The following is a 14667-nucleotide window of genomic DNA, read 5'->3' as shown; positions in this document are numbered from 1 at the left end:
AGGATTTGGAATGGGAACGGGCAGGGGAAGGAATTGTGCCCCAACCACTTGGACGGTCGGGGGATTGAACGCCGACCTGCATGAAGCGAGACGTCGCTCTACCGTCCACCCCAAGTGGTTGGGCGGAGAAGAAGGAACAGACAGGAGAGTGGAGGGGAAAAGGGGAAAAATCAGAAAAGGAGAATATGTCTCGGGTTACCTTACCTTGAGGTGCTTCCGGGGCTTAGCGTCCCCGCGGCCCGGTCGTCGACCAGGCCTCCTCCAGGCCTCCTCCGGGTGGGTCATGATAAATTATACATCTGACAAATTTCACAAGACGCTGAATCACTAGTCTGCAGGTGCGAGGGCTGACAAAAACACGGCTTCCAATAGATCAGAGGTGATGCACAAGGCAATCTGACCCCATGGGCGTTGGAGAGTGCACCTTCAATCATCTCAAGATAACCCCAAGATAAGAGATAACCATACCTGCCACCGCCACCATACCTGCCTCCACCACCATACCTGCCTCCACCACCATACCTGCCACCGCCACCATACCTGCCACCGCCACCATACCTGCCTCCACCACCATACCTGCCACCACCACCATACCTGTCACCGCCACCATACCTGTCACCACCACCATACTGGAGTAAACGATATGGAAGAAAATGTAGAATAGAACTAGTGAAGAGCAGAGGTGCCATAGGCACAATCAGAGAACACTGTATAAACATCAGAGGTCCGCGGTTGTTCAACGTCCTCCCAGCAAGCATAAGAAATATTGCCGGAACAACCGTGGACATCTTTCAAGAAGAAACTAGATTTATTCCTCCAAGGAGTGCCGGACCAACCGGGCTGTGGTGGGTATGTGGGCTTGCGGGCCGCTCCAAGCAACAGCCTGGTGGACCAAACTCTCACAAGTCAAGCCTGGCCTCGGGCCGGGCTTGGGGAGTAGAAGAACTCCCAGAACCCCATCAACCAGGTATCAACCAGGTATCATACCTGCCACCACAGTACCTTCGTTAGTACAACCAACGCCTCACCTTTCACCGCTACATGACACTTCACTACCGCCCAGAATGCGTCGTAGTGACTACAGATCTACTGTTTGTTTGATACCCTGATAAACTATAGATCTGGCGTAGCAACAACACGATTACTAGCGCTATAGAATCTTACTTTTAAAGAATACAATGCGCTATAGAATCTTACTTTTAAAGAATACAATAAAGTATCAGTTGTCAGAACTGTATCTGACCCCGCTCTAGGGTCACACTACAACTGTCCGGTTCTCTGACGACCTTGGCTTGGAACACGACTCGGATAAATTTAGTTTTTTGTTTTTTTTTGTTTTGTTTTTTTGTTCCACTCCTCAACTTCAGGCCAAACTGTTTGCGTGTAAAGTGGCACTTGATCCACAAACTTGTTGCTGCCCAGCGGGTCATGCACCACTGTGGTCACTGCTTCAAGGCGGAACTATCGTCACTATTCACAAATGAAACTTGCTAGTCCTCTAGACACCAGTAGAAAGTTTTCTTGTATTTACCTACGTGAACGTCTTACCTCCTTGAAGAGTCGCCTTCTCTTTCCTTCTAAAAATAAAGTTCCATCCTTTAACAAAACAGGTGTCGGTCTGTCTGCAGTGCTCCTCAGTAGTAGGGATGACATGCCACAGGTCCCCATTTTTTTTTTTTGCCAGAGGACCCCTGTGGACTTGACATGCCACAGGTCCCCATTTTTTTTTTTTGCCAGAGGACCCCTGTGGACTTGACATGCCACAGGTCCCCATTTTTTTTCAGGTCAAATATCCCCTGTGCGCCCCAAGGGTTTCAGGTAAATTTAGAAATTCGTGTGTAGCGCTTGGGTTTTTTCAGGTAAATTTTGTCAGTCGCAGATTTTAGAAGTAAGGATTTCTTATAATGAAAAATAATGGCATACGAGTTTGTTAAGTTCTTATGAGAAAAATAATTTCCGAGACATAGAAGTTTGTTAAGGCCTTATGGGAGAAATTCAAATAACGTGTGTAGCACTTTAGGGCTTCCAGGAGAACTCTACGGACATATTTTACATGTTTTCAACTTACAAAATCGTCTATGTAAGCCTTAGTTATTCATATAAATTTAGAAAATCACCTGTGTAAGTCATGGTTTTCAGGGTTTCGTACATCACACCCCCCTCCCTCCCCCCCTTACCTCGCAATCTCTCGCGTCACCTTTATTTACTTTTCGCCCAGCCAGCCAGTCGGCTCTTAATCTTATCTTATCTTCATAATATCTGGACCGTCCCTCCTCTCTCTCTCTCTCCTTTCATTCAGTTCAACTATTTTCCAACATCGTATGTTTGCTCCTTTTCATTAAGCAAGTCAGTATGTTTGCTCCTTTTCATTAAGCAAGTCAGTTTTACACAAATAAATCATGTTAGTAAGCAAGTTCTAGCTCACGTTCCCCACCTTAGTCCCCTGTCGTATAAAGAATACTATCATTCCAATCCCTCTAAAATTTAAAAATAATCATATTTCAAATGTAGTTCAATACAGTAATTAGTTACCAAGCTCCAGCTCTTGTCCTCCGCCTTAGCTCTCTCTCGTATCTTCGTTAGTATCAGTCCAATTTCCCTGAAATTTCTACCCTCTGTATTTCAGACATAGTTTAGTAAATGCAAACAATTATCAAACTCTAGCTCTTGTCCCCAGCTTAGTTCATTTGTACAAAATCATTAGTAACAGTCCAAATTCCCTGAGATTTTTAGCCTCTGTATTTCAGACACCGTAAATAAGATCAAAACAGTTACCAAGCTCCAGCTCTTGTCCTCCGCCTTAGCTCTCTCTCGTATCTTCGTTAGTAACAGATCAATTCCCCTGAAATTTCTACCCTCTGTATTTCAGACACCGTAAATAAAATCAAGTCAGTTATCGAGCTCCAGCTCTCGTCCCCGCCTTAATTCTCTTTCGTATCTTTGTAAATAACCCATCAATTTCCCTAAAATTAAAAGCAGACATACTTCAAAGTTAGTAAATAAGATCAAGTCAGTTACTGAGCTCCAGCTCTCGTCCCCCACCCTCTTCCACCCTCAAGTCTTTGTAAATAAACCATCAATTTCCCTTAAATTTTTACCCTCTGTATTTCAGACACCGTAAATAAAATCAAGTCAGTTATCGAGCTCCAGCTCTCGTCCCCGCCTTAATTCTCTTTCGTATCTTTGTAAATAACCCATCAATTTCCCTGAAATTTTTACCCTCTGTATTTCAGACATAGTAAATATGAAGTAAACAATTATAAAACTCTAGCTCTTGTCCTCTGTCCAAGCTCACTTTTGTAAAATCATTACTCTCAGTCCAAATCACCCAACTACATTTTCAGACATAGTAAATAAAAACCAGTTCAGTTATCAAGTTTCAACTCTTGTGCCCCAGCTTAGTTCATTTGTGCAAGTTCTTTATTTTCCAACTAAATCACCCTGAGATTTAAGATCACCGTATTTCTAACGTAGTAAAATTAATCTGGACATTAGCCTTAGATCATCAGACATAAATATATTCGATCAAGTCCGTCTCCAGCGTATCTCTTATCCGAGTATACACATAACCCCAACCTGTTTAATTATCTTTCACCCCCTCCCACCTTCCTCCATCTCATCCAAGTCTCATAAATTTAAATGTAGCTGTTAATTTGCGTTCTTTCCCCGTTCATAGCATATTCTCTGTAAGTTCAGATCTGTACTTAGTCTTACATATTCTCTACTTCTTTCCAATTTTATACAAGACTTAAACAACTATTACCGTCTCCTCTATCTTATTTAAACATGAGTCATATGTAAATATACCCCGACTCTTTCCATCCAATACAAGTCCTAGCTTGTTCACCGCCCAACTCACTACGCTATTTCTACTCTACATGTTATAGCATGTTTTCCGCTCATCTTGGTACCAACCCTTACAATCTCTCTCTCTCATTCCTTTACATGTCTCAGCATGTTCGCCTCGCATCTTACTACGCTGTCTACTTTACATGTTGTAGCGTGTATTACTGTGTCCCATATCTTATTTAAACATGAGTCATATGTAAATATACCCGACTCCTTCCATCCATTACAAGTCCTAGCTTGTTCACCGCCCAACTCACTACACTGTCTACTTTACATGTTGTAGCATGTTTTCCGCACATCTTGATACCATCCCTTACAATCTCTCAATCCTTTACACATCCCAACTTTCAACCCTTTCTTACAATTTTCCTCCATCCCTCCGCTACATGTTCTTACCCGTTCATTACAGTCCACTACTTATTCTCTAATCATCTCTGTACTAATTCTCAAAACTAGTTGTTTCTGTCATTTTAGTAAGTAAGTAAGTAGATCATCGTTATTAACAACGACAACAACAACAACAACAACAGTAACATTACTAATTCACAGTAAGTTACTACTGAGCATTTGGTAGTTATCCATTTTCAAATAAGGTCAATATAAATCATTCTAAGACATCTTCGTACAATTAAAGATACTTGCCTGTGCACTAAGTCATTACTTACAGTAGCATCTTAAGGCATTGTTTTCGTAACTCAGTTTTATTAAACATACACCTTCATTAGTCAAAGGAAAACTTTTCAAGTCATTGTATTCAATATTTCCGTTAAACTTACTACATCATGTCATTATTCTGTTTCATAATTAAGTACTTGTTTCAGTCCTCCAATGTAATAAGCAAATTATTCTATTAAGGATAAAGAAATCTTATTTAGAAGAGACATTAAGTTTATTACAACATTTAACGCATACAAGTGTTTTAGTAGTTATACAGGTATTCAAGAAATCATAAGTGTTCTTAGTAGTTTTACAAGTGTTCAAGAAAATCATATACAGTTATTCTTAGTAGTTATACAGGTATTTCAAGAAATCATAAGTGTTCAAGAAGCAATTATATACAGTTATTCTTAGTAGTTATACAAGTGTTCAAGAAGCAATTATATACAAGTGTTCTTAGTAGTTATACAAGTGTTCAAGAAAATCATATACAAGTGTTCTTAGTAGTTATACAAGTGTTCAAGAAAATCATAAGTGTTCAAGAAGCAATTGGATTTATTATATATAAAATATTTCCTCTACAAATTGGACAGCATTTCAGAGCTAAAAGACAACCACTGCATGTCACCATATGTTTACATGGTAGTATTACAATATTTATATTTTTATCCATACAAACTCTGCATAAAATATCTTCTTCCCAAGATTGTTCTATACAGTCCTTGTTTTCATCAGTGTTAGTACAAGTCTCCGGTAAAGTTTTCAATCCCAGATCTTCAAGCGTAGCTTCTTGTTCCTTTTTATCATCAACTGCTTCATAAATTAAGTCCCGTACCCGTAAATAAATATCTGTTCCCTCTTGCATATACCTCAACACGATTTCTAGACATCTACTTTGTATAATAAAAGGCAACAAATCTCTGGATTCCTTAAGGTACTCACTTAAAGCATATCTTATACTCTCCACAGGTATTAATTTTTTATGAATCAGATGTTTGAACTTATCCATACCCTCCATTAAGATATTAATTAAATCATTGTCTATAGGTTTTATAGGTAATGGTATTGTCAATCTAGCATTCTTAACAAATTCCTTGCCCCTTGCAAGAATAATGTAAGCACATTCTGGACTACATCTCGCATGTAACGTCCAAGGATCATCTTCTGGTCTCCAATTTCGTATTCCACAGGCGCAGTGATAGCAGCAGACGTGGTCACTTATACCTGAAAACCATAAAACAATCCAGCATTATCTCGTTACTATCTTTTAACTAATATTCATTATTTCTTTACTTATAACTCTATTAAGTTTAAAATAGTTAAAACACTTCATACCACAGTAAAAAAAACCAGCTTCTGCCAGCTCATGAGAAGTTTGCTTGACGCTTCCAGGCCATGTCATATCAAATGTCTCTAGGCGAGATTTATAAGTTACCAATCCTGGATTCAGCGATTTCCTAAATTTGATCAATCCCAGATCTTCCTTAGGAGGAGCACCACCTAAAAAAATATAACGTAGTTACGTAAATTATTCTTTAGAAGAATAAGAAGTATCTATTTAAGCAATCAAGTTTTGTACAGAGTATATAAGACTGGTATAAGAATACATCATAAGAATATATACTTACTACTACCACTTATTTTCTTATTTCCCAGTTCTATTTTATGGGAAACAAATTCCAGTCCATATTTGAAAGCTATCTCAGACACCTCTAAAGAAACATTGTCACTCCTCTCGCCTCTAATAAAGGCACAGTCTTGATTAATGATCTTATGACGTCTTCTGGGGGTATCACCAACAATCCATGCACCTACTATACAATAACAAAATGCACACAAACAGTAATCACTATTGCGAAGGTAATAGAACCCATCTTCAACTAAGTCAATAGGGTTTAACCACTTAATGGGCCAATCCACAAATGTTTGTAGTCTAACTCCTGCACATTTAAGGCTTTCTATACTGTAAAACTTCCTGGCACACAAAGGATCCATCGTGTGAGGGCAGCACTAACTATTAGAGTAGGATAAGCAAGTATATATATCCCTAAAATAAGTATCGTACATCGCTACATATTTAACAGTTTCCTCATTTATAATAGACAGTAATCTCCTCTAAATACTTCTCTACTTAAAAATCCTTAAAGTTTCTTAATTAAATAAAGCTCTTATATAAATACTTAGTAAACTACTTTCATTATTTATTAGACTTATTAGAAAAATACATCACTTTGGCAATCTCGCTAAAAGTATACTGTTACGTCATTATTCGTAGCTGCCGTACATAATGATAGATATATATATATATATATAATTTAGTAGTAAATTCTTATTTAATCTAATTAAAATATATGCTTAAAGCATCTATATCCTAAAATGAAATATACTATTAGTTATAATGTCATATATAATATCACTCTAAGGTAACAAAAATCCTTATTAATATAATCAAATACGTGGTAACTTTTACATTTCCCCCAATATAAGAGCGCGGACCTCACATTAGGGATATTATTACGACTATCTGGATCGTATCTACTACCTTACGAGGAAGAAAAATTCACCATGGATACTGTTCTGACAACTTGTCAGGGTTATTTAACCGACGATTCATTTTGTAATAATGAAACCTGTATTGTGTACGGAGTGAACTGTATATCCTGTGTTCCCCGAGGAATGGCCCTAGACTTAGCCAAGAAATATTCTCACGCTGACGCTTATAATGTTCGCCGACCCTTGTACAGTCTTAAGAGATGTATCCCTGAAGATCGTCCAGTACCAGGAACAATTCATATCTCTAAAGGAGAAAATCTTCCGTATATTGTTGCTATAGCCACCCAATACGGTATTGGATTACCTATAGAAAGTAATAACATTGCTCAGGGAATTATAGAAAACTCAAAAGACAGAAACATGCTCTCTGGATTAAACGAAGATACATCCATTAATCGTCTCGTCTACTTCAAGAATGGTATGAAAGATTTATTTAACTTTATCAAGGGCTCTCCTCAAATTATGAGAGTTATAATACCAACAGGAATTGGGATTACATGTGTTCGAAGAGATAAGGTTTGGGAAAATACTTATCTTCCTGTTATTGAAGATATGTATAAACAGTTAAAACCCTACGGAGTGGAAGTTAAATTACTGTTTAACGAGGAGATTATGCAGAGGAAGAGCAAGTAACACTTGGCAACCTTTTGTGTGCGCAGTGTTTCTACGCGCAGCCTAAAGATGTATATATGCTTCCCCCGGAGTGATCTCTTACGGTGTCCTCCTCTTCTTGGATGTCAGAATCTACTTCAAGCTTGGATATTCAAGGCTATGGAGATCAAGACTATTATTGGAGACTTTGCCTCCCTGCCCGTCTACAATAATCACGACTGTTTATTGTACGATCTTGATGCTACGAGTGTACAAATGTGTAAAATTGTGCAAGGATTGTGGGATCGTTACCCATATGCGAGATTACATCGTGAAAACTTTCCTTACAAAAACAGGGCTGTTGTATCTTATCGCAGTAACCCTGGCAGTATACATATTGGAGAACCACCTGAATTTAACAACAGGATGGATGAAGATCCCCATCTACCCCTTATTATTGGTTTAGTGACTCAGTTTGCTAGTAGACCTGCAACTTTACCAGCATATGAAAATCCTCCGTGTGAAGTACGAAGTTTAGATGAACATTTTTACGATGGACTTGAAAAAGATACAGAATATCAGAGATGGCGCTGGTTTGAAAATGCTCTGAAGGAAGCCCTTGTTTTCATTCTTAAAAGATGTGTTAAGAGAATTATTATTCCATATGGGTTTGGCATGTCAAGTTATTTGGACAACTGCGCAGTATGGGAAAGTAAATATTTGCCTATACTTGAGAAAATAGGACAAAAACTACGAAAACGAGGTATTGTACTCTTCATAGTACGTCCCGAAAACATCGTTCCTCCTCAGTCATCCACCCACGGCATCTTTGAAAATAAGATTCCATACATTGCTGTTCTTCAAAATGGATCCACAACTAATGCTACTGATGCTGCTAGGACACCTGAAGATGATGCTACGCCTGCTACCGCTGATGCTAGTTCACCTTCTATCAACACTAAGTTGTCTGATACAATTAATTCAACACCTGTTAATGTTACTACGTCTGTTGATACTAATGTTACAATGTGTGTTAGTAGTAGTTTTACAAATTTAGAAGAGAAGATGGATTGGGAATAATAATGTCTGTAAATAATTTATACTTTGTACATTTTTACAAATTAAATACATTGTACATTTTTACACATTAAATAACAAAATAGAAACTCGTGTGTTTATTTTCTCCCTTTTTAATGTCTAAATGTCAACTCTACTTTTCTGAGTATATAGGAAGAGGTACGAAACTTTTTCTGTCTTACTTCAAGATGGATTGTTCTATGTACATGCAAGTGAAGCTTAAGCGTTTGAATAAGTGTATTATAGATGCTGATTTTACTAGTGATGAAATTCTAAAACCTGGAGACTGTCTTGTCTACGATTCTCATAATTTATCTGGTGGATTTGCACAACTGTTATGGGAAAAATATCCTTACAGTAAAGTTTCCGAGTGTGAAGTGGTACAGAATAATATAACTCCTGGTGGTATAGTACTTGCTTTATCTCCAGAACCAGAAATAAAACCTCATATTATAGGACTTCAATACAGTAGCTCTAATGAAGATCTAGGATTACAGAAAGATATTATTAAACGTTGGAGTTTTAAATCTGCAATAAGACAAATTTGTTGTCAGGCAAGAAATAATAATTTAATCCAGCGTATAATTATTCCATATGGTATTGGGTTTAATGACGGAATAGGATGGAGTAAAGAAGAACAAGAAGAATGGGAGACACACTATTTTCCAGGACTAGCCCATTTAGCTTATGTTTTAAAGAATAATAAAAAAGAATTATTAATGGTTCGTATACCTCTTGGAGAAGATGTTACGGGGACTGGGAGAGAGAATAAACAAGTAGAGGGTGGATCTAATAAACGGAAGAGAATGTCATAGTTAAAACTAGTAGATCTAAAATAATACATATAACTAATTTGGAAACTACAGCTAAGAGAGAGGGGCGGAGCGTAACAATCTCCGATGTGATAAGCTAGGTCGGGATATATCTTGACATAAACTCCCCATCTCGGTCCAGCAGTGACAAGACATACTCGGATCGATGGCTGCTGTATACAGTAAGTGTTTATTGTATGATGTACTTACAGTACTCGTTATATTTGTTGTGATATAATTTTGCTTATTATTGAATATCTTTTAGTTTTGAAATATTATGATTATTTAATAGTCCCTGTGTTAAATATTGTATTTTTCTTTGTTTAAAGATCTACCCCATGTGATGGATGTGAAGAGTCTACCAGGGTTTGGAAGCATGCCTGATCTTGTGTCAGAAACTATATGGCAAAGTCCAGCTTCGACTGTTTTGTGGAAGAATATGCCCCTGGCGGAAAAACAGACTTATAAAGTGATGACACATACTGATAAATGTACGCATGAGAACATTGTTCCAGCTCTAGCAAAGTTTATTAGCAAAAGTGAAAATGTTTTAATGATACTGATTGGTCGTGATTTTATAAAGTTGAAAGAAGAACTTCCAATGATAAAATGTGATATAGTCTTATTTAGCTTAAAAGAGAGTGTTACAGATGTACTCAAGAAACATGAGAATTGTCAAGTGTTGTTGCTGACGAAAACTCCTAGTAAGGCCGAGATGAAGAAAATTTCTTTGTTATTTAAAGGCGATAAAATAATTTGCACTTTTAGACCTAAACCCCGTTTTAAATACATATTTCCAGAATTTGAAGAAGTACCTATAGGATGTAACTTAAAGGATAAATTTTTTATAAGAAAATTTGTGGATGAAATTGGTTCTCCAAATGCTGCAAACTGGTTTATTAATAAGTTGAGTTCTGAAGAACGAGAAGTGTATACTATAATGAGCCAGGATGAACTGCAACAGCAGGTAAATAGTAAGACTGTGAAAGAGCTTAGTATTATTCACCCTAAAACAGAAGAAGATGAACATTGGAGTTTAATTGATCATATGGAGGAGAGCTTTCCATCTTTTCCGATAAATTTAATAAAGATGAGACCAGAAATAGGATATCATACCCCCCAAAAGATAGAAATAGAGGCAGTGATGAGATTTATAGGACAGGATCCTGTACTTGGTGTTTTCTCTGGTATGGCCTTTATTGAAAATCTTATTAGGATAAGACATACTAATGTGGTACGAGCTACAGATAATTACTCGAATATGGGTGAGAGTAAGTGGATGGAGGTTGAACAAATGGATGCTGTAGAAGCAGTTAGGACTTATTGTAATGACAGAGAAGTACTTCTAATGTCCTGGCCTGAATTGATTTGTGATGATAATGTTTATAGCGATGCTTTCTATGTTTTAAAGGAATTTAAGGGACAAAAACTAATTTATTTTGGAGAAGGGGAAGGGGGATGCTGTGCATGTGATGGATTTTTTAACTTGCTGGATAGGGAGTTTCATTGTGTGAAATCAAATACATGTTTTACTTATAATTCTTTTATAAATTCAAATGTTTATTTCTATATAAGACTATAGTGTTTATGATTTCTTGAACACTTGTATAACTACTAAGAATAACTGTATATGTTTGCTTCTTGAACACTTATGAATACCTGTATAACTACTAAGAATAACTGTATATGATTTTCTTGAAAACTTGTAAAACTACTAAGAACACTTATGATTTCTTGAATACCTGTATAACTACTAAAAACACTTGTATGCGTTAAATGTTGTAATAAACTTAATGTCTCTTCTAAATAAGATTTCTTTATCCTTAATAGAATAATTTGCTTATTACATTGGAGGACTGAAACAAGTACTTAATTATGAAACCGAATAATGACATGATGTAGTAAGTTTAACGGAAATATTGAATACAATGACTTGAAAAGTTTTCCTTTGACTAATGAATGTGTATGTTTAATAAAACTGAGTTACGAAAACAATGCCTTAAGATGCTACTGTAAGTAATGACTTAGTGCACGGGCAAGTATCTTTAATTGTACGAAGATGTCTTAGAATGATTTATATTGACCTTATTTGAAAATGGATAACTACCAAATGCTCAGTAGTAACTTACTGTGAATTAGTAATGTTACTGTTGTTGTTGTTGTTGTCGTTGTTAATAACGATGATCTACTTACTTACTTACTAAAATGACAGAACCAACTAGTTTTGAGAATTAGTACAGAGATGATTAGAGAATAAGTAGTGGACTGTAATGAACGGGTAAGAACATGTAGCGGAGGGATGGAGGAAAATTGTAAGAAAGGGTTGAAAGTTGGGATGTGTAAAGGATTGAGAGATTGTAAGGGATGGTATCAAGATGTGCGGAAAACATGCTATAACATGTAGAGTAGAAATAGCGTAGTGAGTTGGGCGGTGAACAAGCTAGGACTTGTATTGGATGGAAAGAGTCGGGGTATATTTACATATGACTCATGTTTAAATAAGATAGAGGAGACGGTAATAGTTGTTTAAGTCTTGTATAAAATTGGAAAGAAGTAGAGAATATGTAAGACTAAGTACAGATCTGAACTTACAGAGAATATGCTATGAACGGGGAAAGAACGCAAATTAACAGCTACATTTAAATTTACGAGACTTGGATGAGATGGAGGAAGGTGGGAGGGGGTGAAAGATAATTAAACAGGTTGGGGTTATGTGTATACTCGGATAAGAGATACGCTGGAGACGGACTTGATCGAATATATTTATGTCTGATGATCTAAGGCTAATGTCCAGATTAATTTTACTACGTTAGAAAATAAGGTGATCTTAAATCTCAGGGTGATTTAGTTGGAAAATAAAGAACTTGCACAAATGAACTAAGCTGGGGCACAAGAGTTGTAACTTGATAACTGAACTGGTTTTTATTTACTATGTCTGAAAATGTAGTTGGGTGTTTAAATCTCAGGGGGATTTGGATTGATAGTAATGAATTTACAGGAGTGAACTTGGACAGAGGACAAGAGCTAGAGTTTTATAATTGTTTTCATCATATTTACTATGTCTGAAATACAGAGGGTAAAAATTTCAGGGAAATTGATGGGTTATTTACAAAGATACGAAAGAGAATTAAGGCGGGGACGAGAGCTGGAGCTCGATAACTGACTTGATTTTATTTACGGTGTCTGAAATACAGAGGGTAAAAATTTAAGGGAAATTGATGGTTTATTTACAAAGACTTGAGGGTGGAAGAGGGTGGGGGACGAGAGCTGGAGCTCAGTAACTGACTTGATCTTATTTACTAACTTTGAAGTATGTCTGCTTTTAATTTTAGGGAAATTGATGGGTTATTTACAAAGATACGAAAGAGAATTAAGGCGGGGACGAGAGCTGGAGCTCGATAACTGACTTGATTTTATTTACGGTGTCTGAAATACAGAGGGTAGAAATTTCAGGGGAATTGATCTGTTACTAACGAAGATACGAGAGAGAGCTAAGGCGGAGGACAAGAGCTGGAGCTTGGTAACTGTTTTGATCTTATTTACGGTGTCTGAAATACAGAGGCTAAAAATCTCAGGGAATTTGGACTGTTACTAATGATTTTGTACAAATGAACTAAGCTGGGGACAAGAGCTAGAGTTTGATAATTGTTTGCATTTACTAAACTATGTCTGAAATACAGAGGGTAGAAATTTCAGGGAAATTGGACTGATACTAACGAAGATACGAGAGAGAGCTAAGGCGGAGGACAAGAGCTGGAGCTTGGTAACTAATTACTGTATTGAACTACATTTGAAATATGATTATTTTTAAATTTTAGAGGGATTGGAATGATAGTATTCTTTATACGACAGGGGACTAAGGTGGGGAACGTGAGCTAGAACTTGCTTACTAACATGATTTATTTGTGTAAAACTGACTTGCTTAATGAAAAGGAGCAAACATACTGACTTGCTTAATGAAAAGGAGCAAACATACGATGTTGGAAAATAGTTGAACTGAATGAAAGGAGAGAGAGAGAGAGAGGAGGGACGGTCCAGATATTATGAAGATAAGATAAGATTAAGAGCCGACTGACTGGCTGGGCGCAAAGTAAATAAAGGTGACGCGAGAGATTGCGAGGTAAGGGGGGAGGGAGGGGGGTGTGATGTACGAGACTTGAAAACCCTGACTTACACAGGTGATTTTCTAAATTTATATGAATAACTAAGGCTTACATAGACGATTTTGTAAGTTGAAAACATGTAAAATATGTCCGTAGAGTTCTCCTGGAAGCCCTAAAGTGCTACATACGTTATTTGAATTTGTCCCATAAGGCTTTAACAAACTTCTAAGTCTCGGAAATTATTTTTCTCATAAGAAATCATTACTTCTAAAATCTGCGACTGACAAAATTTACCTGAAAACCCCCAAGCGCTACACACGATTTTCTAAATTTACCTGAAACCCTTGGGGCGCACAGGGGATATTTGACCTGAAAAAAAATGGGGACCTGTGGCATGTCAAGTCCACAGGGGTCCGCTCCCCAAAAAAAAAATGGGGACCTGTGGCATGTCAAGTCCACAGGGGTCCTCTGGCAAAAAAAAAAATGGGGACCTGTGGCATGTCATCCCTACTACTCTCCTCCACAATATACAAAAAAAGTTGTCTGCCTCAACAATTTACAAAAAAGGTGTCTGCCTCAACAATAAACAAAAAAAAGGTGTCTGCCCCCACAATAAACAAAAAAAAGGTGTCTGCCCCCACAATAAACAAAAAAAAGGTGTCTGCCCCCACAATAAACAAAAAAAAGGTGTCTGCCCCCACAATAAACAAAAAAAAGGTGTCTGCCCCCACAATAAACAAAAAAAAGGTGTCTGCCCCCATAATAAACAAAAAAAAAAGTGTCTGCCCCCATAATAAACAAAAAAAAGGTGTCTGCCCCCACAATAAACAAAAAAAAGGTGTCTGCCCCCATAATAAACAAAAAAAGGTGTCTGCCCCCACAATAAACAAAAAAAGGTGTCTGCCCCCACAATAAACAAAAAAAAGGTGTCTGCCCCCACAATAAACAAAAAAAAAGTGTCTGCCCCCATAATAAACAAAAAAAAGGTGTCTGCCCCCACAATAAACAAAAAAAAGGTGTCTGCC

The 14667-nt window shown here is 37.2% G+C and overlaps 2 protein-coding genes across 6 annotated transcripts in view; both read right to left on the bottom strand.

Annotated features, from left to right (window-relative positions):
- Positions 1 to 14667, bottom strand: part of LOC123754415 (fat-like cadherin-related tumor suppressor homolog) — a 669154-nt gene that overhangs the window by 421116 nt on the left and 233371 nt on the right. The gene's annotated exons all lie outside the window — the stretch shown is intronic.
- LOC138365869 (baculoviral IAP repeat-containing protein 8-like) lies at positions 4921 to 6702 on the bottom strand. The gene is made up of 3 exons (XM_069326492.1): positions 6135 to 6702; positions 5842 to 6006; positions 4921 to 5730 (listed from the first exon to the last, which is right to left on the bottom strand). The coding sequence occupies exons 1-3, from the start codon at positions 6499 to 6501 to the stop codon at positions 5045 to 5047; spliced, it is 1218 nt and encodes a 405-aa protein (XP_069182593.1). The 5' UTR covers positions 6502 to 6702; the 3' UTR covers positions 4921 to 5044.

This window comes from Procambarus clarkii, chromosome 18, assembly GCF_040958095.1.
Source record: "Procambarus clarkii isolate CNS0578487 chromosome 18, FALCON_Pclarkii_2.0, whole genome shotgun sequence".
NCBI lineage: Eukaryota > Metazoa > Arthropoda > Malacostraca > Decapoda > Cambaridae > Procambarus > Procambarus clarkii.
This window is presented reverse-complemented; position numbering and strand designations above follow the sequence as displayed.